The sequence below is a fragment of the Amaranthus tricolor genome, chromosome 9, assembly GCF_026212465.1.
Source record: "Amaranthus tricolor cultivar Red isolate AtriRed21 chromosome 9, ASM2621246v1, whole genome shotgun sequence".
Taxonomy (NCBI): Eukaryota; Viridiplantae; Streptophyta; class Magnoliopsida; order Caryophyllales; family Amaranthaceae; genus Amaranthus; species Amaranthus tricolor.
Genome location: NC_080055.1, coordinates 25,792,495 through 25,819,098, shown reverse-complemented (window position 1 = coordinate 25,819,098; position 26,604 = coordinate 25,792,495). Strand labels below are relative to the sequence as shown.

The window sequence follows — 26,604 nt, the reverse complement described above, 5'->3', positions numbered from 1 at the left end:
AAATCACCCTAATATTATGATATACTGTATTGATACTAATTATGCCTTATATTGATATGTTAGTTAGTGACGTGTACATGTTTGATTTGTTTGAAAATGACTCTTTTCTATGGTGGCCCTGTGATGATACGTTTTATATTTCCGTCTTACGTTGAGCATCAGGGAGATCATAGATAGACTTGACAGGTAATGACGTCTCTTGTGCATTGCATATGGTGGGGGTTGAGCGCGTATCTTATAGTTGTGCAACCAACTTCCTAGCTTTTAATCTCACAAATTTATTTTGCCTGAGTTATATATGTTTTGAGAGGCATGCAACCTCCATTTGTATAATTTAATTTTTCTAGTTTGTATAATTTTTTTTATGTTGTCATGTCATTTAAACTCAAGTGTTTACATTGGAACCACGGTCCATGTTTAACATGATGTTTGAAGAAGCTAGCGATGAATCATTCTGCCGTGATATAGTTATGATAGGCCGCTAATGCCTTTACTTTATTACGTTTTATATATCATTTGTTTTTTTTACACAGGCGTCTAGTTTTAAGGCAGATGCTGCCGAAATTTCCATTCGTATTTTATAAGTAGTAATTATTTTTATTTTATTTTTAATGTAATGCTCGAATTTCCTTCCGTCATTTGCGGTTTTGATTTCGTATAAAGGGTCGGAAATTCAGGGGTGTTACGTAGATATCATATAATAAGTTAAAGTACTCGTGACACATCAATAATTTAAAAACTTAGAACACAATTTAAAAACTTAGAACACAACAAAAATAATAAATATTTAAGTAATGTTTTTTTTAATGTAAACTTAAATTGATGGTTGAATAAAATTGTATTTTCTTTATATCAAAAAAGTATTAGTAATACAATTTTTTTCATGTGATCCAGTAAATTAGTAAAGTTGTAGAATTAAAGGCTCTATCAAGATTTGCACTAATTTAATATAATAACTATATTTTTTAACTCATTAGTGTTTTGTGTATTTTTGATGACATAAGGAAAGATATTTCATAAATGATATTATCGATGGATGTAGTAGTGTAGAAAAATTTTGCTAATTGAGTAATTAAATGAAACTTATGTATGACGATTGAGAATTCTAACACCTTTTGAAGATATAAATTATGTAATATGACATTATATTACTGTGACAACATTCAACATTTCTTTTTTACATGAAAAACACATTTTTTAAAAAATTTGAATCACTTATCATACAATATAATAAAAGAGTTGAAAAATGATAAATGACAAACTCTTAAAACTTTGTCAAATGAAACTAATTTTATAGGTTAGAATTGAATATTTGGCACTTTGTTTTCCTAAATTAACATGATATTTTTTCTTATTTTATTAGCTGCTATTTTTCAAAATATGCAAGTCAAGCTTTAATATTCTTCCATTATTTTCTTATTCCTTTTATATTCTTATATCATTTTTATAATATTCCATTAAGTTATTTAACTGATTGATATTATTTTATAGTATATGTCTAAATATGAAATTTATGCTATTACTTGAATTAATGATGTAATTGACTATTATATCTAGATCATTTAGGGGGAAAATTTTTCAACTATAGCTTGACACGTGTCAATAAGATATTCTTTTGGTTTCTGTTTTAGTATATTAGTATAAATAGATGTTGCGAGTACGGTCATACTCAAGTAAAGAAGAAGATAAAAAGAGGTGAGAAAAAAAAACCAGCAAAGCACACTCAACAAACATTGCAAGGAAAATAAGAATGCAAGTGTTTCTGTATGTTCGCACGATCGAGCAAAGCACACTTAAACTAATTTTATTGAGTATATGATATATGATATATGATATATGGTGAATAGGCCTATAAGAGTTTTTTTTTTGATAAATATCCACCACATATATTTATAATATGGTTCATATCTCAAATAAAAATTTTAAATATTAAACTTAATCACAAATCTAATTTTGAAAAGTAAGCCCGAATTTCACCTGAGAAACAAAATGATTCAAGCTTCAAAACACTTGTGTTCTTAAATTCATAGTCGGTTGATATTTAACATGAATTCGTCGTCATCATCATTATCATACTCACTGTATCTCTCTCATAACAGCTATGATCAAAGTGTGACGAGAAAAGAAGATAACAGACCATATCTTTATGAAAGGAGATTGCGTCCCAAAAGACTTCGATAAAGACTTGCAAATGAAAGAGAGACTTGGCAAAAAATGCAAAACAAGACAAGACAAGCATAATTACATAAGACTAAAAAAACCACAAAATAATAGATAATAAACATACAGACACAAACAATAAATCACAAATTTAATTTCTCCAATTAGTTTTCTCCTTAGTCACGTCCTAAAGAAATGCAATATAAATATAATATTAATTTCTTATCAATAAATTATCAAATCTTATTTCTATAGATTTGCCATTGTTTGACTAAAAAGCTTCAAACAATTTGCTTAGAGAAGCCTGAAGGGTAAGAGAGAATCCACCCAAATTTCTTGCAAGAAAAAGCCATACATGATCTACCAAAATCAAAGTCTATTTAAAATCACAAATTTTGAAATGAGACGATCTCAAGATTAGATCAATTTTATTAGGCTGACCTAAGGTACATTTATTATCTTAAAATTATTACTGACAATTTAAAAGTTGTCACTTTTTATAATCTTAAAATCATAACTTATAACCTTAAAGTAAACATACAATCTTAAAGTGATTAATTAGAAAAATAAACTAATTATATGAGTTTATCTCATACAAACATATTAAATATACTAAAAAGACGGTTTCATACAATACGAGCTCATTAAAAAAAAAAAAAAAAGCTTAATATCAATTCAATTCTTCAACGAAGTCTATATAAATTCAGCAACGGACGGCAAAACTCAAATATTAACGGCTATATCATTTTTTGAATTTACTTTCGAGCCAATTTTCTATCTTCCTTCCAAACTTTCCTCCGTAATCAATCCTCAATCTATCTCTCCTTCAGTTTGAATCACAGAAACAAACTTGTTTCTTGATCAACTCTCTAACTAAATAACTATCAAAACACCAATTTAACGCCGTTAATCCAAAATGTTGACGGAAGCAAGAAGGGTCGATAATTTAGCGTCAATGGCGAACGGATTTTATACCCCTCCTTCAAAATGGAAGTCAAAACCTCCATTATCGTCAAAGAAATGGATGACAGAGGATTCAAAAAACAAGAAGAACAGTCCTAATAATAATTTTCATGCTATTCATAAAGTTCCTTCTGGTGATTCTCCTTATGTCAAGGCTAAACATGTTCAGGTTTCTGGGTTTTTCTTTCTTCTTTTCTTAATTTTGTTTTTATTTTTTTAATGCTTGATGGGTTTCTCTGTTTTGGTGCTAATTCTTGATCATGTATGTTTCTGGGTTTTATACTGAATTCATCTTTCTTGAATTACAAATTGAAGGGGGATTTTTTTTGTTAATTTTTGCATTTATTATTTATTAAATATGTTATTGTAGAGTGTTCTTATTTGATGTTTTACCCATCAAGATTTTCTTCAATGCAAAGGAAAAAATTAAATCTTTAATATTGTGAAGGTAAATCTTCAGAAATTGAACCAAGCATTTCAAATCCTTGGGGATTTTCTCGTTTATGTACCAAAAACATGGGGTTTGGTAAATTGTTTTGTTAGTGAAGCTTGGACTTTTTTTTTTTTTTGGGGGGGTACTTTTGTCCATATTATTTGAAACTAGTACAAAAAAGGACATTAGAATCTACCCTCAAAATCCATAGTGAGTTACAAGTATATGAATGAGCAATTAGGGGGTGTACATTTGGCCATATCATTTGAAACTAGTGACACAAAAAGGACATTAGAATCTACCCTCAAAATCCATAGTGAATCATAAGTATATGAATGAGCAATTAATGTGCAAGAATTAGTCATTGTATGGATAATGGATGTATTACTCCCTCCATCCCATAGGAATTGTAACAAGTACAACTTAGGTGTTTTTAAGGGGTGTGCAAAAGGTTGTGCTTTATGGGCAAGGTAGCATGAACGTGTGGATAAAATGAAAAGATGAGTTAAATGTATTGATCAGAATTAAAGAAAGTGGGTGGATCAAAGCCAAAAATAGAATTGTAGCATATTTTATGGGACGGATCACGGATTAAAAAGGAAATTGTTGCAATTCCAATGAGAAAGAGGGAGTATATGATTTGTCATAGAAGTTTAATGATTCCATAGTGTCCTGTTTGGATATTAAGCAAAGAGCCAATGAGGATTATTATATGGATAATGACATGGGATCAAAGTGTGATGGAATATAATTCACATAGGATGTCATGTTTTTATCAACAATTTATCTTGAATTTGTGCATCTTTGATTCACTAAGCTTAGTTTACTGAATTTTTAACAATTTTGGAAAATCTTGATGATGGGTTATCTTGTTTGATGGGTGCACAGCTGATAGACAAGGATCCAAACAAAGCAGTAGCCTTGTTTTGGAATGCTATAAATTCAGGTGATCATGTTGATAGTGCCTTGAAGGACATGGCAGTTGTGATGAAGCAATTGGATCGGTCCAATGAAGCTATCGAGGCTATTAAATCATTTCGTCATCTCTGCACCCCTGATTCCCAAGAATCTCTTGACAATGTTCTAGTTGAACTCTACAAGGTAAGCCTTGTTGCACCACCTACACTTATGTTGATTGTTTTCATTAAGGAAGTTAGTTTACTCCTTGTTGATAAATTTGTTATTGAGCTTGTACACAACAAGAGTTGCATAAGAGGACAGTTGACCACACACAAACCCGATAAGGTTCCATTCTAAAACCAATTGATTTTGAGATGGAACCTCATCGGGCTTGTTTGCAGTTAACTCTCCTCTTGTGTGGGTCTTGTTGGGTTCAAGCTCAATAACAAATTTATCACTCGTGAGATCGAGTGCCTACCTTATTTTGCATAAAAGACTTGGAGTCCCTATATTGCTTGGTTTGTATTCCAATCATTTGTGGTAGAGCTCAACAGCTACTCACACTTTCTATGAGTTTTTCGTGGTTAGTGGTTAGTCATTTTCTATGAAGCCATATGGTTCGCAATGAAAGGGAAAGGAAGGGAAAAGTGGGAAGTAAAGGGGAGGGATGTTAAATTGAGCTGGACTTATTATCAATACCAGCATATAATCAGGGGAACATGAGGTGCACACACTACATAAGCCACAGAGATACCATCCCAAAACCATATGGCAATGACTTATAAAGTGTGCACATCAGCCTGAAAAGGTACTAAATTCTTGTATGGTGTTAGTCCTCAGTCCTCACTATTTGCTATTTTTAGGTCAGTGCACACTCAAATAGTATGGACTATGTCCATACAAGACGTTTGCTATGGTATAGCACTAGTCAGAATGAGCATAAAAGCATACCAAAGAACTTTTATAACAAATGGGATTCCTGGGAATAAGGCTGAGATATTTAAGAGATGATTTTTACTGTTCTTGCATATTTGAGATACCTTGTTTATGCTACACCTACATGTATCCCGACTATGTAGCGCTCAGGAAGGCTAGAAGAGCAGATCGAGATTCTTCAGCTGAAACTAAAGCGACTCGAAGAAGGCAATGCTTTTGCAGGAAAAAGAGTGAAACTGGCAAGATCTCAGGGTAAGAAGGTTCACATAACAGTTGAACAAGAATATGCAAGGTGGGATGTCATCTTTCACATTGTCTTCATAATTACATTCATTCTAGAACCTTCTTACTTACTTCATACCTTAACTTATCAGGATTTTAGGCAACTTGGCTTGGGCTTACTTGCAACAAAATGATTATAAAACTGCTGAAGATTATTACAGGTAATTTGTACACACATATGTACTCGAGGTGTCGAGCATGAGCAATTTTTGTTCAGCCCCTCTTGTATAAGACCGTTTCACCATGAGACGAGTCCATTGAACATGTCTATTATGTTAAAAGTTTCTATTATTGTGCTATCTAACCCAAGTATCGGTTTTTGTTTGCATATGATTTACCTAAGTATCGTTTTTTTTTTTTTTGCATATGATGTACCCAAGTATCGGTTTTTGTTTGCATATTATGTACCTAAGTATCGGTTTTTCACTTTCATTAGGAAAGCTTTATCGATAGAAGCAGATAAGAACAAACAGTGCAATCTTGCAATCTGCTTGATCTGTAGGAACAAGATAGTTGAAGCAAAGTTTCTTTTACAAGTGATCCGCGATTCAGCCCCCCACGGACAGATGGATGAGTCCTACGCCAAGTCCTTTGACCGGGCATCCTTACTGTTGGCTGAAACCGAAACTCAACAAGCTAAATCTTGGCCCGAGGAGGAAAAGGAAAATCAAAATCGCGGTGAAAGCAACAGGAGACAAGTTGATTATTTCACAGATGGAGTTCTTCTCACAGAAGATAGTTGGAACAGAACATATACATCACCAGTTCCTGCACGACGAATCACCAGGAGTACTCCATTCACACAACCCAACAGATGTTCAAGCTTCCTACACCATGGGAACTGGAAACAAGGGATACCCAACAGTCCATTTTCTCAGCCCCACAAAAGTTTCGATTTGGTCAACAGTGGAAATCCTAAACCCGAACCATACAGATGTGTGCCTCGCAGACTCCGGTTTGAGCATTCTTGGGATTGTTCTGATGCTCACAAGGAGTCTAGTCCTGCTCCAGCTACTAAGTTAAGTCACTCTAAGTTGTCTGCATCGGAAAGTGGCGTAAACGAGCAGTGTTTACATAGGAAGGATGGAAAAGAAGGTAAGAAAAGCTGGGCTGATATGGTTGAGGAAGATGAACAGCAAAAGTTACATGATTTTGATGAAAATTTGTTCATGAATGTTCAATCTGTCAAGGTTAATGCTGAGCCATCTAAGAGGTTTAATAGACTTCAAGTGTTCAAGGATTTGACACCAGAAACACCCAAAATATGTATGTAAAGGTTCTTGTTTTGGTGTAAATGAATTGTGTAAAGGCTCACTATTGAGCATTGGTAAGATCATGTAAGGAAAATTCAAATAAATGGAATTGATGCTTTCGCTTTAATGAGTTTGGAATTGTTTAGTAATTAATCCCCCATACATGGAAATGTTGTTCGTTAATAGAGGGATGGTCATGGGTCGAGTCCAATTGGACCTGTGCCCAGACCCAATAATTTTTGGTGGATTTATACCTAAATTCATACCTTAGGGTTTGAAATTTTTGGATTCGCACCTAGACCCGCCAACTATCAGGTTTGATGTGTCTAGGGTAGAGTCTTAAATGGGTCTTAATTCAATTATTCATACTTAAATTATTTTACATTTTAAAGGCTTTATTAGTAAATGGGTCTGAGTTTTATATATGTCTAAATTGTGTCCAAATAAATTACAAAAATAAATTTATGATGGATTTAAAAATGATTTAGGGCTATATATATATAATAGGTTGAGTTAGAGAAGATCTTGAATAGGTCTGGCAGGTCTGGGTCTTAAATGAGTCCAGAAAGAGGGTTTGGATCGGGTTTGAGTTTGAAGTCCCTAGACCAAGACCTAGACCCATTTATTTTGTGGACTACCGGAATCGAATCTACTAAATCTCAAAAAAATTGAATCCAAACCCTAAATGTAGGGGCGAGTGCGAAGCGGGTCTAATAGATTTTGGACCCATAACCATCCTTAGTTAATCCAATAGTTGAGTGCTATAAATAATGACCTTAAAATCCGGTTCATGACCATTCTTCCGACCGCAACCTCACTATGGCTGCAATTGGCATGACCCAAGGTGCTACATTGCCGAAAATTTGAAATAAATGAGATTATTTATCTACTTAATTCCAATTATAAGATTCGGAAAAACTTATGTTCCAAAATAAGCTTCCGTACGTCCAAGCCTAGCCTCGGGATAAGTCGCTGTTAGTAACAGCGAAAGAGGAAAAAAAAAAAGAAAAATAAAAACCCCAAAGTCGCTGTTAGTAACAGCGACTTAAAAAAAAAATTTTTTTTTCTTTTTTTTTTTTTAAGTCGCTGTTAGTAACAGCGACTTAATGTTTTTTAAGTTTTCAGTTCTCAGTTACTTCCTCATTCCAACCTACGAGATTAAGAAGTTATCAGTTAACCTTAAAGTCGCTGTTACTAACAGCGACTTTGGGGTTTTTATTTTTCTTTTTTTTTTCTCTTTCGCTGTTAATAACAGCGACTTATCCCGAGACTAGACTTGGATGTACGGACGCTTATTTTGGGAAATAAGTTTTCACGAACCTTATTTTTTGAATTAAGTTGTTTATTTATCTTATTTTTTTCAAATTTTCCTACATTGCCTATATATAAAGGGAAAAGGACCGTTATTTCCCAGCATCTCCTACTAGGGAGAGGAGAAGCACATCAACTCCATCATGTATTGCTTGGTCTATGGAAGCTAATACTACATGTAGGCGGAATTAGTTGCGACACTTGCATAGTAACTGCTATATAATTCATAAATCAATACCGTTTAACTTTGTTCTAGAGGAATGATAAATGATCTTGTTCGATTCATCTTAATGTATATTTTCACAATATTAACTTTTTATAATTATTGGTTATGTGTAACTAAAGAAATCGTAGATCAAATTAGTAAATTGGATGGCGTAAAAACAAAAAGTATATTAATTAGTTTCAACCAGAGTGAGAATGTCAAATTGGACGGCGTGAAAACAAGAAGTTTATCAACTAATTCTAATCAAAATGAGTATGTCATTTAAGTTGAATAGATTTTGTTATTCCGTCAAAGGATCTTGCTATCGAACGCTTCTGAGTTTTTTTAATAAGATATGTTATCTAATATAAAATAAAATTATAATCTATCACTAAATTACGTTTTAAAATTTATTATGAGTATTATATCTATTTTTATTTTGTTTTCTAATTAATTTTTTCAAATATATTATTATTCTTGTTAACGAACGCTTTTAAGAGTTTTGTTAGCTTTTGCTCTTTTCAAATTATGGCATTGCATATTAACATACAATAGATGATACATGTGTGTCTAAAGATGATATCATATATGAAAAATTATTTCAAAATTTCATGTTTGGGATCTTTTAAAAATTAAAAGGTGTTGTTATTGAAGGAGAGAAGGTGAATAAGGGAGAAATTAAATTGTTGTGTTTAGTAAATATTATTTCTATTTGGAAATCTAAAATAAATTATTTGTTTTCAAAAGCAACTTGAAAATTATTTTGGGGAAAAAGGAGATGATTTGTGCTTTCATTATTTGAGAATGATAAGAGGTTTGTATTGTCATTAATAATTTTAAACTATTTATAAATTTAAACTATTTATAAATTAAATTGTTGTGTTTAGTAAATATTATTTCTATTTGGAAATCTAAAATAAATTATTTGTTTTCAAAAGCAACTTGAAAATTATTTTGGGGAAAAAGGAGATGATTTGTGCTTTCATTATTTGAGAATGATAAGAGGTTTGTATTGTCATTAATAATTTTAAACTATTTATAAAATAAGTATTAGAATTGGTTAAATTCAAATTTTAAGTTTTAAATTTATCGGATATTTAATTTCGATTAAATTTAAATTTTCAAATGAATTCCATATCCAAGTATCGGTATTTGAATTAAGTAATATTATAAGTATGTTATTATTTGTGCTAATAATAACAATTTTATTTTATTTGCAGCGTTATTCATTTTAGAGTATTTGACGATTGTAGAACAATGGTACCAAATGTCACTATATTAATGATATTTTTACAATTTCATATTTTGTATTTGTTAATAATAAAAACATTCACTTTTGAATTGTACTATATATTGCATCAAATTTAATTGTAATGTATGATAATTATAACTTTATTATATGATAATTTTATATCACTAATTGAAATTATATAGCATATTAAAATTATTTATTCAATTTAAATATGACACGGGTAACTATCTAGTAAAATGGTAATTGTTTCATAAAAGTTATTGATGTATCTAACAACAATCATTTATAGCCTTTGCGACTTTGACTAATCATTGTTTAAGGTAATTTATTTTTTTGGAGTAAATTAAAACAATTCAATTCAATTTGATGTCTAAAACAATTTGGCCCATTTTAAAAAATTTCAATTGTTTTTGGTTTTTTTTAATTTTAGTGTTAAATCAGACTACATACACTATTATATACATTTATTAATAAATAATAACTAAAATAAAAGTGAAACATAATACTGAAATGAGAAGAGAATTAAATTATTTCAAACTTGCTCCACTGAATAGATAAAATTTTATTCTTAAATTTTATTATTTATTATTATTATTATTATTATTATTATTATTATTAGTGTTATTGTTACTCAATAATATTGAAACGAGAAGAGAATATACATATTGTTTTTCAATTTCTTAACATGTGTTCTTATAGTAAATACATAATGAAACATAAATTTGCATGTGAGATGGTCTCATTGTGAAGCGTTCTTTATATATGAGTTAAATAAATCAATTAATACAATTATTAGTATATAAACTTTTGTTTTGAGACCGTTCTAACGGGAGCGACTAGAGCAGCTCAAAATGAAATCCTAGTGGAGATTCGTAACTCAAAAGGGAAAAATTAAGAAAAAAGAAAAATAAAAGAAAAATAAAAAGAAAAGAAAATCTAATTTCATATTTGCAAGGCGTTGTTGGGTTGGGGATCGGCGCTATCTCTCTCTTCCTTGCCATATCTTCAAATCTAAAATATTTTTTTCTTTCTAATTTCAAAACCCTAATTGATTGATCATTATTAATTATAGGGGCTTTTTGAGGCGTTGATTTTTGATTGTTTCTAGGGTTCTTTAATCTTGATTTTCAGTTGTTATATTTATAGATCTAAGTTCGAATTTAAAGGGCATTTTACAATGTTTTGGCGTATGGCGGGTTTGTCTACTGCGTCTCCGGTGAGTATATTGATTCCCGGTTTGATTAGATCCGATTTTTATTTCATTATGTTGAATAACAAGTTTTTTTTGTTTAATTTTATTTTTTCTCATATTTTTGAGGAAATTGGTCGAATGATACTAGTTTCATTACTTATCAGTGTCAGTTTAATTGTGGCTCATGCGGGGAATTTGATTTTTGGTGTAATTTCTTTTATATTTTCTCATGAAACTCATTTGGAGTAGAACTGAATTTATTATGGTTCTTTTCCCTTTCCCCTGTTTGTAAATTACTAAAATCCAGCAATTTTTCCTTCTTATATTATGATTATTTGATCTTATGTAACTAATTTATGATTAGGCATTGTTTGCATATTAGTTAAAGCGATCATTTATATCTACTTAAGGGGTGTGTGGTATGGAGAAGATTGTTTGTTGTTCAACAAGAGATTTAATTAGAAATTAGAAAATCTGGGTGCAAAATGTTTTACATCCTTCACTAATATTTCCCTCCAAAGTTAGGAATTTTTTTTCCACTCTTCCAAATTTCATCCTTCTCTATTTGTTCTTCTTAACTTGATAGTTTTTCATTGAACCGCTAGACAGAAAACTAATTATCATTCGCTTTTTCATGGAAAATATTTTAAAACTATGATGATTAAGCACGAGAGAAAACTTGTAGAGGAAAAATGCATGACAAATAAATATGTAAAGGGTTTTTGGGTGGAGGGAGTACATACTTTTGTTGCTTTATTGCTGTTTGATTCCCAAATTGAAACTCATTCTTTAGGAAAAGCAAAGTTGAAAGTTATGTTTTGGTGCTATTGCTGAGATGATTTTAAGATAAAACAACCCCAATGCCAAAGCGTTATCTCGATAAAAATATGCGGTTGCTTTTATGAACTAAAACAAATAAACATGAGAGATAACAATGCATCTATGCTGTTTGTGAACTATTGAGGATGAAATATTTACTGTCTAAGCTCTTGGTGAACTCTTCTTGCTGTTGGAACAAATTGCACCATGTTTAGAATTTTAGAGAAAAGATTTTTAGTTGGGGTAGTTTCTTTGGAAACAGACACAATAATGAATGAGGTTGCTCCATGAACTAAAACAAGAGCTAGGGGATGTTATCTGTACAAAGATATACCTTTATAAAAGCTTTTAGTTCTGCTTCGCAAACGGCTACATTTGTCATGGTTTTGTTTTTCCTAATACATGGCTAAGTTTTCCTTATTTCTGCATTTTCTTTATGCAAGATAGCAATTTCTTTGTTTCTGTGATAACTGCCTTGACGTACTTATTCCACCATGTTGTATATTTCTTTACCAAGAAACAACTCCTTGATTCTCCTAAGATCTCCTTAGTTATTTGAGTGATGCAAGTTTTAATCTTTGTCAAAGTATCTTCTGTACCCGAAGTCATCTCCCAATCAACATTTTCAACAACTTTTTTGGCGAAAACTTTAGCATTATCCTCTTTTAATCTCCATCATTAATCTTACGTTCTTCTTTGACTTTCTTTACATGATTTAAAATATTTATTGCACTTTAAATTTAGTTAAAACTCCATTTTTTTTGTGGGATTACGGACCGGTTGGTTGTTCACATTATATTTAGTGTATGGGCAGAATTCCTTGGAGTAGTGTATAGAAATTGTCTGACCTTGTGGTATCATTACATTACTAGGCACTAATTCAGAAATTTTGAAGTCTCGATGACCGTCTATAAGTGTAATCCAAGCCCCTTTGAAACTACAATAATGATGCATTGCAAAAAGAGTGACATTTAAATTGTATGTATGATATTAAAAAGAGAAAAAATGTGTGGATGAGGGTTAAAGAAAGTTGTGGGGACTTTTCCATAAGAAGAAATGAAGCAACGCAAAAGGGATGAACTGAAAAGAAAGTGTAACAATTTTTAAGAGGTTTTTTTTACATATGTTGTGAGTGTAGTTTAGCTGTATATTCTTGTAGTCAATTTGAAAGTTAGATGCTGCATAGCTTGATATTGTTGTTAGAGTTGCCCTAACACGTTAGAAGGAATGATTTTGAGTGTCGAGAAACTTATATGATGGGAGCTTTTGCCTTGGGAAAGACTTGTGGAAAGAATCTCCAATTTTACTCATGCAATTTACAATTGATATGACATGCATGAACTTTGTGTGATTTTGGGATTTTATATATAATCCATTTTCCACCCTGATACTAGCACTATAATTTCAAGAATAACAGAAATTGCATGCTCATCTTAATGCTAGTTTGTTTTCTCTTGCGTGTGGTTTCAGGTCGAGACCATTTTGGACAAGGATAACTTTACACTGGATGAGCTTCTTGATGAGGATGAAATTATCCAAGAATGCAAAGCACTTAATGCACGACTTATTAATTAGTATATTCCTTGCTCATTTTGGGGTTCCTATTGTTCATTGCTTGGTTTCTTCCATTTTATTGGTCATTATACTTGTGTCTTTTTACATAGATTTTTTTGATGAACTTTTTACATAGATTTATTAATTCTATTATTTTTATTAATTTGATATTGCTATAAATATAGTGTATTGTTATCTAGTAAGCACTTATTTTCTACCCTGTTATAATTTGACTTTATGAATGAGTAGATTTCCAAGGCCTGCCTATATGCACATTTTACATGCATTTTAGAATAAGTCTGGGAAACAAACTTTGGAATTGGAAGATGAAGGGAATATTTATGTCATACCATTTCCCATCTATTGAAAAATGAAAGGATTTTTGATAAATCTGAAAGTCCTTCAGATACCTATGGTCTAGCGATACCTATGAATAGTCTTAGTAAATGTAGCATTCTGGGTAGGATTTTTTTGCCTCTGTGCACTGGATGGTTGGTTATATACTACCTTCCTGCAATCATTCTTGAGCCCAGGTTATATTGCTATGCTCTATTTGGTTTCTTCTTTCTAGATACAAACTTATTTGCTGACTTGTCTTTGAAATGACTTCATTTGCTTTTTTACAGCCGTGCTATTTTCATTTTTCCCCATTCTAATAAAGTTATATTTTTATTTAGTAATCAGTAGTCAGCTGTGTTCTTCCATTTGCTACTTTGTTTTTTCTTTTGTGCTTATTGAGTCCTTTGCAAGCTCTGTGCTTGAACTAGGTTTTCTGCTTCGTTTGAACTTTTTATTTTTTAAAATTTTTTATTTTTAATTTTATTCTTAGTAGATGCATGTGTTTTTCTTTTAGAGTGAAAGCATATATACGCTTGATACAGTAAGGCTGTGAACCTGTGACAGTAGATTGGCTGCTGGCGTAAGGATAAGTAAACCCAGGCCTATTACGTATTCCTTTTTTCTATTGTTTCATCTATTCCATGGCCAAAAATGTATCTAGAACCAGGTTCTTGACTTCAATGATTTAGTGATTTCAGATTGAAATTTAGTCGCATATTGGTTGAATTGTAAACTTGTATATTTATTGAAATGATGTTCTATGTGCGTGTGTTTAATCGGAACAAAGGGTTTATGCTTACAGATGCAATGTCTATTTCTATTTGCAGCTTGCGTGAGAGACCACAGGTGGAGCAGCTTATTCGTTATATCGTAGAAGAAGCCCCTGAGGATGCTGAGAAACAAAGAAATTTTAAGTGGGTCTTTTGAAAGATTCTACATCTTTTGTTGGATATTTTTGCTTGTTCTACTTTAGTCTATTTATTTATATCATGCTTCTCCGTCTTTTAGATTTCCCTTCATTTCTTGTGAGATCTTCACATGTGAAGTTGATATAATTCTCAAAACCTTGGTGGAAGATGAGGAGGTATCTAACATGTTTTAATTTTTTTGCAAGAGTTTTATATGTTCTACTTTGGTGTACCTATTTTTACTTATTATATTTTTTCATTTGGCAGTTGATGGATCTGTTATTCTCATTCTTGGATCCAAATCGCTCACATAGTACCCTATTGGCAGGATACTTTAGCAAGGTATGAGTACTTGAAAACACTTTTAATGTTTGTACTTAGTGGATGTGATTTGTAGTGTTGATTTTTTTTATGAAGCCTTTATGCATTTTTGCTTATTTTGGGTTTCTAGGTCGTTATTTGCCTGTTGATGCGGAAAACAGCTTCTCTTATGAGCTATATTCAAGTAAGTCTTCAATATGTCAGTTATTTATTTTTTGTGGGGAAGTCTTTGTTAATGAGTTCTTTTTTGGCATCCTATGAAATTATTACAGGCTCATCAAGAAATTATCGCGCAACTGGTTGATCTCATTGGGATTACATCTGTCATGGAGGTTGGTGCTGCCATGTTCTAAATTATCTCTTGTTATTTGCAATTCACAATCATCAAAGTCTATCCTTGAGCCTTAGGAGTTTCTCTTACACAATCCACCCCATAGGGCAAAAATGCGGTATCGATTGTGGTTGGAGTAACACTCACGGTGATACAGTTACAAGATGTACAATTGTTTTGATGCTAAATTTCAATCAAAACCATGAAATATTCTTTGCATGATCCTAAACTGCGATTTTTTACACTTTTACGATGCGGATAATATCAAATGGTGATTTGAAAACCTTACGACTCGGACGAGATGATACAATGTGGCCTTTTCTGCATTATGGTTCGAACATTAATTTCAAACTCATTGATGTACTGACTACGTAGTATTAATGTTGGAGTTATATATAAGTATAATATATGTTTTCTCATTTCTGATGCTGTGACGTGAGGTTGTAGTTAAGTTGAGTTTTTGTGATTTTTACCTGCATCACCTATAAATCTTAGTCTTATCTTGAGGTTATATTATTTCACAAATTTTTTTGCATGCTCAAACATTTATTGTGATTCGCTACATGAAAATCTTGTCCATTCTATTTTGTTGCTCAATGGTTTATGTCTGTTGTTCTTATATATCCACGAAAGTTTTTTGTGGCCAAAAGCATGCCCGTTCTTCTTTAGCAGATTACTGGTCCCATCTAATTAAGGTGATATTGCTTTATGTGAAGTGATAGTAGTAATTCTCCAAGTAATTTGATAGGATAAATATTTCTCATAATTTAGTGGAGGGGTAATTGTTTTTAGCCATATCTGTCTTGGATGTTTGGGATATATTGTTTCATTTTATGGAGTTCTATCCTTGCAGGTGTTGATTCGTCTTATTGGCACTGATGAACATATATATGCGAACTTTACAGAAGCTATGAGGTGGTTGGAGGATACAAATGTCTTGGAGATGATTGTGGATAAGTTTAGCTCTTCTGTGAGTGCCTTCATTTTCTTGTGCTTGTTGATTTGAAAAGTTTAAACTGCAATTTCAGTGCAAGAGAAATTAAAGTTTTTGCATCACGCGACCTTGGTAATGTAATTATAGTTTTACTAGGTAATTGTCTTACTTAGAGTATAAGTAATAATTAAATAGACTAAATTGTGATAGAATGCCAAATCATATTGCTAAATTTCTTACTTAGAGTAGTAACAATCACGAAACCTCTTTCTCGGCCAATGCAAATGGTTGTTGGTGACCTATATTTCAGTTGCGACCATGGAAAAAACTATGGTCGCTGATGCGTTTGCAGAAACGGTCGCAATGTTACGTAAACAACTATAACCGAGTAATAACGCAAATCACGGTCGTTGTGGTGTGAATTTTTGAAAAAACTCACAAGGGGTTTTTTTGAACTTCTAATTGCATGTTTTGTTGTTGAACTACTATTATTATGCAATAATATATCCATAAGCTATTATAGTAGCACTATATAAGGTACTTTTAGTGGATAATCAATAAACTTATAGTTTTTTTAAGTTAATTAACTTATTAGACATTAGTTAATTATTTTGTTTAACGATTAAATTATTAGTAACTATAATTTAAGTGATCTATAATAATTAAAGTTCATGGGTATTAATGGAATTTTAATGTGATGACAGATAACACTGTAACGTTGAAATGTTTAATAATGAAATAATGTAATGGTAAACATGGCGTTTTGAATGTGAAAACTCATGCACCTTTATATAATGGGATAAACGCCATGGTAACTCTCAAACAGGTTACATAACGGGCATTATGTAACGTAATGGGGGAATTTTAATCCTTGGTTGCGGCGATTTTGAAAACCTTTTAAATGCGGTTGCAATGCGTTGAATGGTGATGCATTTAATATTTTGCACCATAGGGTGAAGATAAATATGATTTCTAGATGACTTGATATCCTTTAATCTTGTCATGTTGAAACAATTTTGAAAAATTCTTTTACATTTGCTTATATATTCTTCTGAATAAGGCTGCAATGCGTTTACCTCTTTTAGGACTTATCTTAAACAATAAAGTGTCATGTGGGAATTGGGATCTCGTAAGATTCGTCTTAACATATAGTTTAGAAACTTAACTTCTAATAATTTTTACTTGTGTTTAACTAAGGATATTAGCAGTTAAAAAATTGGATTGCCATGTGTATTTTTGGGATTGTTGCAAGTAAAAAAAACTGTGAATAGTATTGAGATCAAATATTAAATTAAGTTCGAAATGTGCTTTATTATGATAATATTACTTCATAGAGATTCAAATAGTAATTAAAAGAGTTTTATTTACAACAAAAGAACAAAATACATATGATATGTGAAGTAAGTATGAAGTATGGAAAAATATTGGCCTAACAGAGGATTTAATCTATTTTGTGACCAATGTGGTTTTTGCAGGATTGTCCTGAAGTCCATGCTAATGTTGCAGAGACTTTGTGTGCCATTACTAAATATGCCCCCCAAGGCATCTCAGCTAAAATTGCTAGTCCAAGGTAGTTTTGAGCTGCTCTTGCTGCTTTTAATTTTTGAGTAGTATTGATTTGGTTACTTTTTCTGAACAAAAAATATGATGATAGAATATTCAGTGATTGTATTTGTTTATTGACACCTTGACCCTTGTAAAAGACCGGTGAAGAGATGGAAAGGGTGAGTTTTTATAATCCAGAGAAATGTAAAATTAGCTATTTGAGGTCCATTTGAAGTACTGTGGGAGTAAATATTTGATGTTAACAGAGCTTCTTTCTAGACATGCTACTTTTGCAACCTGCTCTTAATTGTACATATGTGATTCTCCACTTGCTCAGGCTTATAGAAAGACTATTCCACAATGCTCTGGAAGAGTCCCGGCCAAAATCCGTATTATTCAACTCCCTTTCTGTATGCATTTCCTTGTTAGACCCGAAGAGGCAAACTTTTGGTACATACAATGCTTACGGTCGTCAGTTTTCTCAAGGGTCCTCAATAACTGTTAATCCTGAGACTGTTGAAGGCATGTTAGGGAGCTTGGGTAAGATGATTTCTTTTTCTTATCTGCTGTGTTTACTTGTTGAGTTCTCCAAAATGTGTGGTCTGTTAAAATATCCACTCGATGACAATAACAATGATAAAGCTTGAGCGGAACTGTCTGATTGTTCTGTTTTAATGTAACATAATAAAACTTGTTCACTTTTGATGATATACTTCCCATTTTGTTTGTTTTTTTTCAGTTATTGCTGTTTCTCCTTCCTTTTGTGTGCTGGTGGGTGTTGGGATGAGATTTTGGGGAATCCAGCTGACCAACTTAATTATTTTAGCAGCTACATTTTATACATATACGTTTTGTTGTGTGAAGTATACTTAGGAATGTCACTTAAGTAGTTTTCTTGTGCAAGTGGTTAGGTCATTACATACATTTGGTGCATAGAAAATAGTGGCTTCAAAAATATTGGTTTACTGCAATTTTTTTAACAAAATATAAATTTAGATTTCAATTCTTAAATGGATTTCGAAGAAAGGCCTTTGTTTTCCCCATGCTTGTGTTGTCCTTTGTGAACTGTTTGCATAATCTCTGTTGCCATGTGGAAATAGATGTTTCATTGCTTAGATCTGTATCATGAATTATGATAATTTTTTCTTGGAGTTTACTATCTCGATCAACTAGAGTAGAAGGGTATCTTTTTAAAAAAAATATGTGGAAATAAAAGAGATTATGTTAGATGTGATAGGTTTATTGCAAATGTGTGGTACTTCTAGTTTATTGTGTTTGTTCGTTATGCAGGTAACCTACTTAAGTTATTGGATGTTTCATTAGATGAAGGTGTTTTGTTAACTACATATGGAAAATTGCAGCCACCACTGGGAAAACAACGTTTAAAGGTATTTGTATATGGAGTATGTTTTGTGCATTTTCCTTGATAGCTTTAAGCTCATAACTATTTAAAACGAAACTTGGACACTGTTGTTTACATGGAGTATATTGGAGCACTTTTTTTATGTAAAAAAGAGCTAGTAAATATAGTAGATTGATGTGGTCCAGTAAATGCTTCACAAGGAGAGCCAAGGTTCATTTTTGGGGTTGAGATTGGGGATGGGGAAGTGAATTGGTCCCTTTTGTTGCTCATGCATATACTTTTGAACTTCATCTCAGAAATCTGTGAGAAAGAGGGCAGCAAAACCCATATTTATATATTTGAATCATGAATGTTTCATATTCTTTTCCTGAAGAGATTGTGGAATGCAGAATGAAAGCAACCTCTCATGCTATTTGTTTTGACGTACATATGTATGGAATTCTGGGTTTCTCATGACTGACCAGGGGGGCTTATTGGAATTAAGCACCAAGATTGGTCCGATCTTTGAGATAGGATAGTATTTGCTATCTATGGTCTATAGATGTTTAGAGCTAGAAGATATACTCATGGCTGAAGTTGTCTTTATGTTGGGTTAATGTCACACACGCATACAAAGATAACTAACCTTATATGAAAACATGAGAACTATATTGCGGCATGCCTTTTCTAGTGAAAAGTATTTCTTTTTTATTTTATAAGTAAACCTTTTTAACGCCAATTCATAATTAAGCCTTAGTTTAACATTTGTTTATATATATATAGGGTCAAGTTCCAGTGAGAACCAAGCTTATATGAGAACCATGAAAACTAAAACTAATATACATGATAAAAAACTATTACTTTTTTACAGAAAATGTGTTACGTTTGGGCAAAAAAATGTTACTTTTTTTTAAAAAAAGTGTTACTGTAAGAAAAATTTTAAAAAATTAAATTATACAAAGTAACGTTTTTTCCGAAAAGTAATACCTTTTTATGTAAAAAGTAACACCTTTTTGTGAATTTTGTTCTGAATTTTTTTTTAAGTAACACTTTTTTGTTGAAAAGTATCATCTTTTTTTAACAAAAAAAGTAATAGATTTTGGCCTAAAGGCTAAAAGTAACACCTTACTTTTTTGTCTGATAGATTGGTTCTCACGGTTCTCATATAAGGACGGTTCTTACTGGAACTTCTTCCTATATATATATATATACACATATACATAGTTCAAGTGAGAACTATCCTTATATGAGAACCGTAAGAACTAATCTGCCTTACAAAAAACTATTATTTTTTACCAAAAAGGTGTTACTTTTAGGCAAAAGAGGGTTACTTTAAGAAAAAAATTCTGAAAAAATAACTCAGAAAAAGGTGTTACTTTTCAGAAAAAACGTGTTACTTTGTATTATGTTTGTTTTTTTGAAAAATATATTTTTTTCTAAAAGTAACTTTTTTTGCTAAAAAGTACCAGTTTTTTAAAGCAACATTGTTTTGTCCAAAAGTAACACCTTTTATGTTAAAAAAGTAACACATTTTTATCAGGGAGATTGGTTTTCACGGTTCTCATATAAGCTTGGTTCGCACTGGAACTTGACCCTTTATATATATAATTATATATATATAGTGGTTGGATTAGGTGAAAACCACTAAAATGGTGAAAACTGAAAACCAGACTAAGATATACATATTGTGGTAAAAGGTGTACATATTACCTTATAGGTGTACAAATTTTTGTAATGGAAAAAAGTTCATGTTATTTACAAAAATGACATTCGAATTAGTATACCTTTTAAGCATGTATGTACACCTATTAGCAAATGTTCAATGATTTACAAAATTTCCACTGAAGTATGTACACCATATAAACTTTTATGTATGTTTGTTTTCAGTTTTTACCATTTTAATTGGTTTTCACATAATCCAAATCATATATATATATATATATATATATATATATATATATATATATATATATATATATATATGAAGAGTATCACGTGAAAACCACTTAAAGTTGTGAAAATTAAAAATGAGGGTACATATTAGCTTTTGGGGTACATATATTTGTGGCATTTTGTTAAATAGCTGTAACTTTCAAATCAGGGGTACATATTCGGTCTAGGGGTTCATATTTTCATTGGCATTTTTGTAAATATTTTAAGGAACTCAAAAAATACGCGTACCCCCTTACATCGAAAATGTACCACATTTAATGTAATATGTACCCCTTTTGTCCATTTAGGCGGTTTTCTCCAACTTAGTTGTTTTCACCTTATCCTGCCCTCTCTCTCTCTATATATATATATATATATGATATGGATGTCAATTAACAATGAAATTTTTAATTATTTTCCAGATTATTGAATTCATTTCAGTCTTGCTTTCTAGTGGTAATGATGCTGCAGAAAGGGAAATCATACGCCTTGGAGCCATGAAAAGAATTTTAGACATGTTTTTCGAGTAAGTTGGAATTGGGGGAAGTATTTGCTTTATGAAGTTAATTGCTTCCAGATACTATACATTTGCATATGCTGCAGGTACCCATACAACAATTTTTTGCATCACCATGTAGAGACCATAATTTCATGTTGCTTTGAGAGCAAGGGTTCTATCCTTGTTGATCATCTACTTCATGATTGTGATCTTGTTGGAAAGATATTGGAAGCTGAAAAAAGCTCTATGCTATCAAGTAATTCAAGCAAGGTGATTGACAATTGATTATTTGCTTGCTCCTCATTCTTAAAAAGTATATTGGAGTAATGATCATTTTTTTTTTCAATATTTTGCAGCCCACAGTAGGTATTGGTGGAAGAGATCCTCCTAGAGTGGGTAATATTGGTCATCTGACTCGCATATCGAATAAACTGGCTCATTTGGGTAACACGAGCTCCAATTTTCAGAATTTACTCCAGGTCTGTTTCTTATCATTAAGTTTTTTCTGGCCCAAGTTTTTTTCTTAAGTAATCTTGTTTCTTTGCTTTTCTCCTAGTGTATCGCCAAATTCTTTTTGTAGAGTCTGCTTTTTTCTAAACTTTCTGGAATTCTATATCATAAAACCTCCAAATCTTATTAAACTTTCAAATCCAGTGTGAACAACTCTGGGTTGAGAGTTTTACTTGGAAACAAGCATATATTCATTTTACTATTATATTGTGCTGGTCTATTTACTTTTTGAATATACATGCATGTGCTTACAGAATCAGAATGTATCCATCTTCATGGAGTTTAACAGACACTATTTGTGTTGAAAATGACATTTGTTATTTGATTGTCATTTATTTGAGATAATTTGCGATTTATAAGCAGACTTTCTAATTTTAAAGACCGGCTTCATCATCATATTCTTTTTACCCTTTCTTTAGGGCTGCTTCTTTTCTGATTTATGGCATTTACACTACTCAACAACGGTCTATTACCCCAATGCTATTAAGTGGCTCCCACTTAGGATGGGTTTGGGGGGTCGGATTTGTTAGTGATAACACTAACAAAGAGATTGTTTCCGATTGACTATTGGTAGCAAGCATTATGTGAAGCTTACATAAATAAGAAGTGCACATGATATAATCGACCATTTTACTGTAGCCCATTATAATCCAAAACCAAAGAGCTATTAATCTTTGGCCCCATCGAAATAATGGACGTCTACATAACGAAAAAACTATATTATGTAGTGTATCATATATGTAGTTTTAATCTGAAGTGATCCTGATTCCTCTTGTTTTTATTTATCTTATTTTTCCTATGATTATGTAGGGCAATAATGAATGGCTTGATTGGTGTTCTAATGTCTTATCAAAGCGCAATTCTGTTGAAAATGTTTACCAGTGGGTTTGCGGGTAGGCCATTTTATTTTTGTTCATTAGGTCCTTGCACTTTTCTAATTGTTGTGATTTCTATCCTACTTGGTGGATTTGTTCAAGAGCTGAATTTTTAATGATTTGGTGAATTTGGTTTTCTCGCACAGCTTCTTTGCCCAAAATATTGGCTGCTAGCCCTTTTCCATTTTCATTATTTGGGTCCTGTCCTTTTGAAAATGGGGTTGGGCCATGAGCTCTGTACAACCTCCTCTGAGAATGAATGCTTCTTGATGTGACCTATTTGCACTAGATTGTACTCATGCTAATCAATGAGTTAGTGTTAAATAATTTTTTTTATAATTTCTATATGATATATTCTTTTGGAAGTGTGCATATTTCTATGGAATGTTGGTGTTGTATATGCTTATGGAAGTGTGCATATGATAATGCACGAGGCCTGTGAATTATAGACTAAAAAGAAAATTTGAGAATACGTCAAATCCTTGAAACAATTGAACTAATCTTGAGAAATGAAGGAGTTTTGTATTTCCATGATTATATAATTGGATATAACTTTTTTTTTGTTTGTTTTTTCTGGGTGGGAGGGAGTCTTTGGGGTAATACAATTTGTAAAGAATATATATTTAATAACTTGCATTTGTTGATTTTGTAAAAATATTAATAATGCTCATAATGTTCGATTTTGATGTTAATAAATCCCTTGTTAAGATTATGGTTAATTTCTTGTGCAACAGGAGACCAACTGCTCTACAGGATCGCACTAGGGATAGTGATGATGATTATCAGGATAGAGATGATGATGTCGCGGCTTTGGCTAATAATTTAAGCCAGGCATTCCACTATGGTATATACAGTAATGATATGGAGGAGGTATGTAACATGTGTTATTGGACTGATATTGTCTTTTATCTTCCAATTTCTTGTTTTATGTGATTAGGAAGTTTTAGTGAGATGCTCAAATGAGTTTCATTAACGTTAACTGTTGTTGTTAGGGGTAAGAAGTTGTTCTTCCTTTTTATCTTGTGTTGGTTCTCTTTCGTGTTCAAATAGGTTTGCTCCCCTCCAAAAAAGTACTCAGTTTATGGAGTCATTTAGTGTGTCAATTTTTGTCTTGTTTGAATTTCATATAATTCTAATTGTTTTTGGTTTTGACTTCATTTTGTAAATGTTTATTGCAAACTGACCTTTTTCTTGATCTGTGCAGGTTCAAGCTTCACTCGAACGAGATGAGGAGGTATGTGTCTTGACTCTTGATTAGCTTATGATGCTCAATTGTTTTACTTTGAAATGATCCAAAATACATCTTCGAGAACCTTTATAAAGGCTTTGATGTATATTTATTGCCCTTGGTAATTTTTATTGGATTCCACATCCAAGTTGCATATGTTACTTTGTAACTTGAGATTGAAAGGCGAAAAGAAGTGTATTCTTATATCATTGCTTTGCTCTTATTTATGTCTAGACAACCACTTCTTGAGTTACGATGTTTGTTGTCCTAAATTTGGTTGTGGAGATCGATTTTTGTATTAATGCAGCTACTGTTTGATTTTTTTTTTTTTTGTTTTTTTTTTGTGATTTCAAACTTCTGTGTCATATTTTCATAAATATAATGTCGCTGCACTTGTTTGAAAGTTGAACAGAAGTTTGCTGCATTATTTTTTCTGAGTCTTTAGCTGGTGTATTATTTCTCTTTGTGCTTGTTTCTTAAGGTCGAGGCCCCTGGGAATTTAGTATTCTTATCGCCATATAAATGAAAAAACTAAAAGATTTCACTGTTTATGCTAGGATGTTTACTTTGATGATGAATCTGCCGAGGTGGTTATATCCTCATTGCGGCTTGGAGATGACCAGGAGAGGTTTGTTATCTAGCAATTCTATTTCTAAATTTTTTTGTAGGGTTTAGTTCTTGTAACATTTTGATTGCGGTAATACATAATATTTGAAGCAAGGAAATTGCTTGCTGTTGCAAGGTGTAGGTAGCATTTTGCATAATATAATTTTTCAATGTTACACTTGATGATCTTGCTGAAACAAAGCTATTAATTTTGTTTAAAAGATAACTATTTTTTCCATGATAGTTCTGTTTTGGTACATGTTATTAGTTGTGGTTGACAACATTTGGAATTGTCTTGTGAGCAGTGGTTCGCTGTTCACTAATTCAAATTGGTTTGCTTTTGAGAACGATCGAGTCAATAGCGAGCGCTTGACCGATTCACTGGCCTCTCCGTCACCCACTGACGAAGAAACTGGTGCTGTTAGTAGTAGTAGTAGTGACGAGGTTAATACCAGTGATGATTTGGACGACACTGCGTCTTCACAAGTGCCTGAAATCGAATCCAAAACACACGAATCCACTGCTGAAAGTCCTCTTCCCGCCGAGGAAGTAAAGCAGGGTGCTACAAGCGAGCAAAATGAGTGGGTTGAATGGAGGGAAACATCAAATTCTAGCAACATATCCGAGGAACCAGATAAACAAGGGGAAGTACCAAATGAAGTCGAGGAATCAGGCAACAAGGTTGAGGAGAGTGACGCAGTCACATCCGAGCTCTCTTCTCCTACAATTGAGGCTCCAGAAACGGAAGTTGCCTCCCAAGATGTAGGTTTGCCACAGTTAATGGGTGAACTTGGTGAGACTGAAATTATTGTTGCACCACTATCTAGTTCTAGCCCAGATGATACCCAGGATGAAGTTAACTCATCAGGAGAAGAACAGCAACCAAAGCCGAAGGTAGATGATGAAAAAACTGATTTGGTTCAAGCAGAAAACTAGATGTACATTTGAAAAACTACATAATCAGGCGAAACGAGATAAAAATTATATTCTCCCTGTTCTCTAGTAAAATTTTTCCTATCCATTAATGTTTGATTCTCATTGTAATACCGAGCCCAGTTGTGTACGTTGTAGGGGGTTCAAATTCTTGAGTAGGGGACGGTAGTGATTCTTTATATGAGAAACTCAGGAGACTGATCCGCTTCTCATCGTAACCTAGAAAATGGAAATGCTAATTTCGTCGTATTTTTTCCTGCTAGACCAATTTACGTTGCTACTTGCCAGTCATTCTTTGCTGAACTTATTTGTACCATCAACTTATAAGGCTAATGTTATACTAAGTTCCTAAATTATAGCATTTCTAAATTACTTTTTGTTATCATACACGCAAAAATTGGATTAGAGCTTTGCATTTTGATGAAGTTAACGGCATTTTACAAGTCATCGATTTTACTCGTAAATTTCTACTTCCATTAGAGGTTTTGCAGTAGAGCTGTAGAGGTTTATAAGCAATATTGCTAATGATTTTAGCTATTTTTACATCTAGATTACTATTATTAAATGGTTTTCAATGTTGATGTGTATCGTGGAAAAAATGCAACTTCCATTATACATTTTAACTGATTTACACATTTAAAAAAATCCAAGATAATACACAAAATTTTGTGTGAGACGGTCTCACAGTGAGATGTTCCTTATACTTGATTGAATAACGAAACTAAGACAATTATTAGCATATGAACTTGTATAAGGTCGTTTTACTGAGAGATGGTCTCTCACAAAAATAGCTCAAGGCAATATGATCTTATGTGAACGATGTCAAGGAAGACATTTTAGTTACAGGTTGTATTTTGAAAATTTAGAATTCTTTTTATCTTTTTTAAGAAAAAAACACGAATGGCTTTAGTCTTTTAAGTTATACTTCTTAAACTTCGAAGTTAAGAACTTAGGTTGTAGCAGTGGCAAAGCTTCAGATAGAAAATAAATGGTGAATATAAATAATGTATAATTATACCTCCTAAACTAAGTTGCAAATAA

The 26,604-nt window shown here is 32.1% G+C and overlaps 2 protein-coding genes across 2 annotated transcripts; both read left to right on the top strand.

Annotated features, from left to right (window-relative positions):
• The first annotated feature begins 2,740 nt into the window (after nt 1-2,740).
• LOC130823946 (protein POLLENLESS 3) lies at nt 2,741-7,044 on the top strand. The gene is made up of 5 exons (XM_057688776.1): nt 2,741-3,292; nt 4,445-4,657; nt 5,536-5,684; nt 5,767-5,835; nt 6,111-7,044. Exons 1-5 carry the CDS (start codon nt 3,077-3,079, stop codon nt 6,946-6,948), a joined length of 1,485 nt encoding a protein of 494 aa, XP_057544759.1. The 5' UTR covers nt 2,741-3,076; the 3' UTR covers nt 6,949-7,044.
• A 3,547-nt stretch (nt 7,045-10,591) lies between these two features.
• Nucleotides 10,592-26,032, top strand: LOC130824164 (uncharacterized). The gene is made up of 19 exons (XM_057689057.1): nt 10,592-10,911; nt 13,177-13,280; nt 14,427-14,513; nt 14,608-14,683; nt 14,775-14,849; nt 14,959-15,012; nt 15,101-15,160; nt 16,013-16,129; nt 17,569-17,663; nt 17,976-18,178; nt 18,929-19,026; nt 21,335-21,438; nt 21,516-21,681; nt 21,768-21,890; nt 22,732-22,814; nt 23,531-23,666; nt 24,001-24,030; nt 24,582-24,652; nt 24,936-26,032. The coding sequence occupies exons 1-19, from the start codon at nt 10,873-10,875 to the stop codon at nt 25,564-25,566; spliced, it is 2,352 nt and encodes a 783-aa protein (XP_057545040.1). The 5' UTR covers nt 10,592-10,872; the 3' UTR covers nt 25,567-26,032.
• Nucleotides 26,033-26,604: the final 572 nt, after the last annotated feature.

Excerpts from the sequence above, each read along its gene's own strand:
- LOC130823946 (XM_057688776.1), top strand. The coding sequence starts at position 3,077 with ATGTTGACGGAAGCAAGAAGGGTCGATAATTTAGCGTCAATGGCGAAC. Across the intron at positions 5,685-5,766 it reads GTTGAACAAGAATATGCAAG|GATTTTAGGCAACTTGGCTT; the intron begins GTGGGATGTCAT and ends TTAACTTATCAG. Across the intron at positions 5,836-6,110 it reads ACTGCTGAAGATTATTACAG|GAAAGCTTTATCGATAGAAG; the intron begins GTAATTTGTACA and ends CACTTTCATTAG.
- LOC130824164 (XM_057689057.1), top strand. The coding sequence starts at position 10,873 with ATGTTTTGGCGTATGGCGGGTTTGTCTACTGCGTCTCCG. Across the intron at positions 13,281-14,426 it reads AATGCACGACTTATTAATTA|CTTGCGTGAGAGACCACAGG; the intron begins GTATATTCCTTG and ends TTCTATTTGCAG. Across the intron at positions 17,664-17,975 it reads GCTAAAATTGCTAGTCCAAG|GCTTATAGAAAGACTATTCC; the intron begins GTAGTTTTGAGC and ends CCACTTGCTCAG.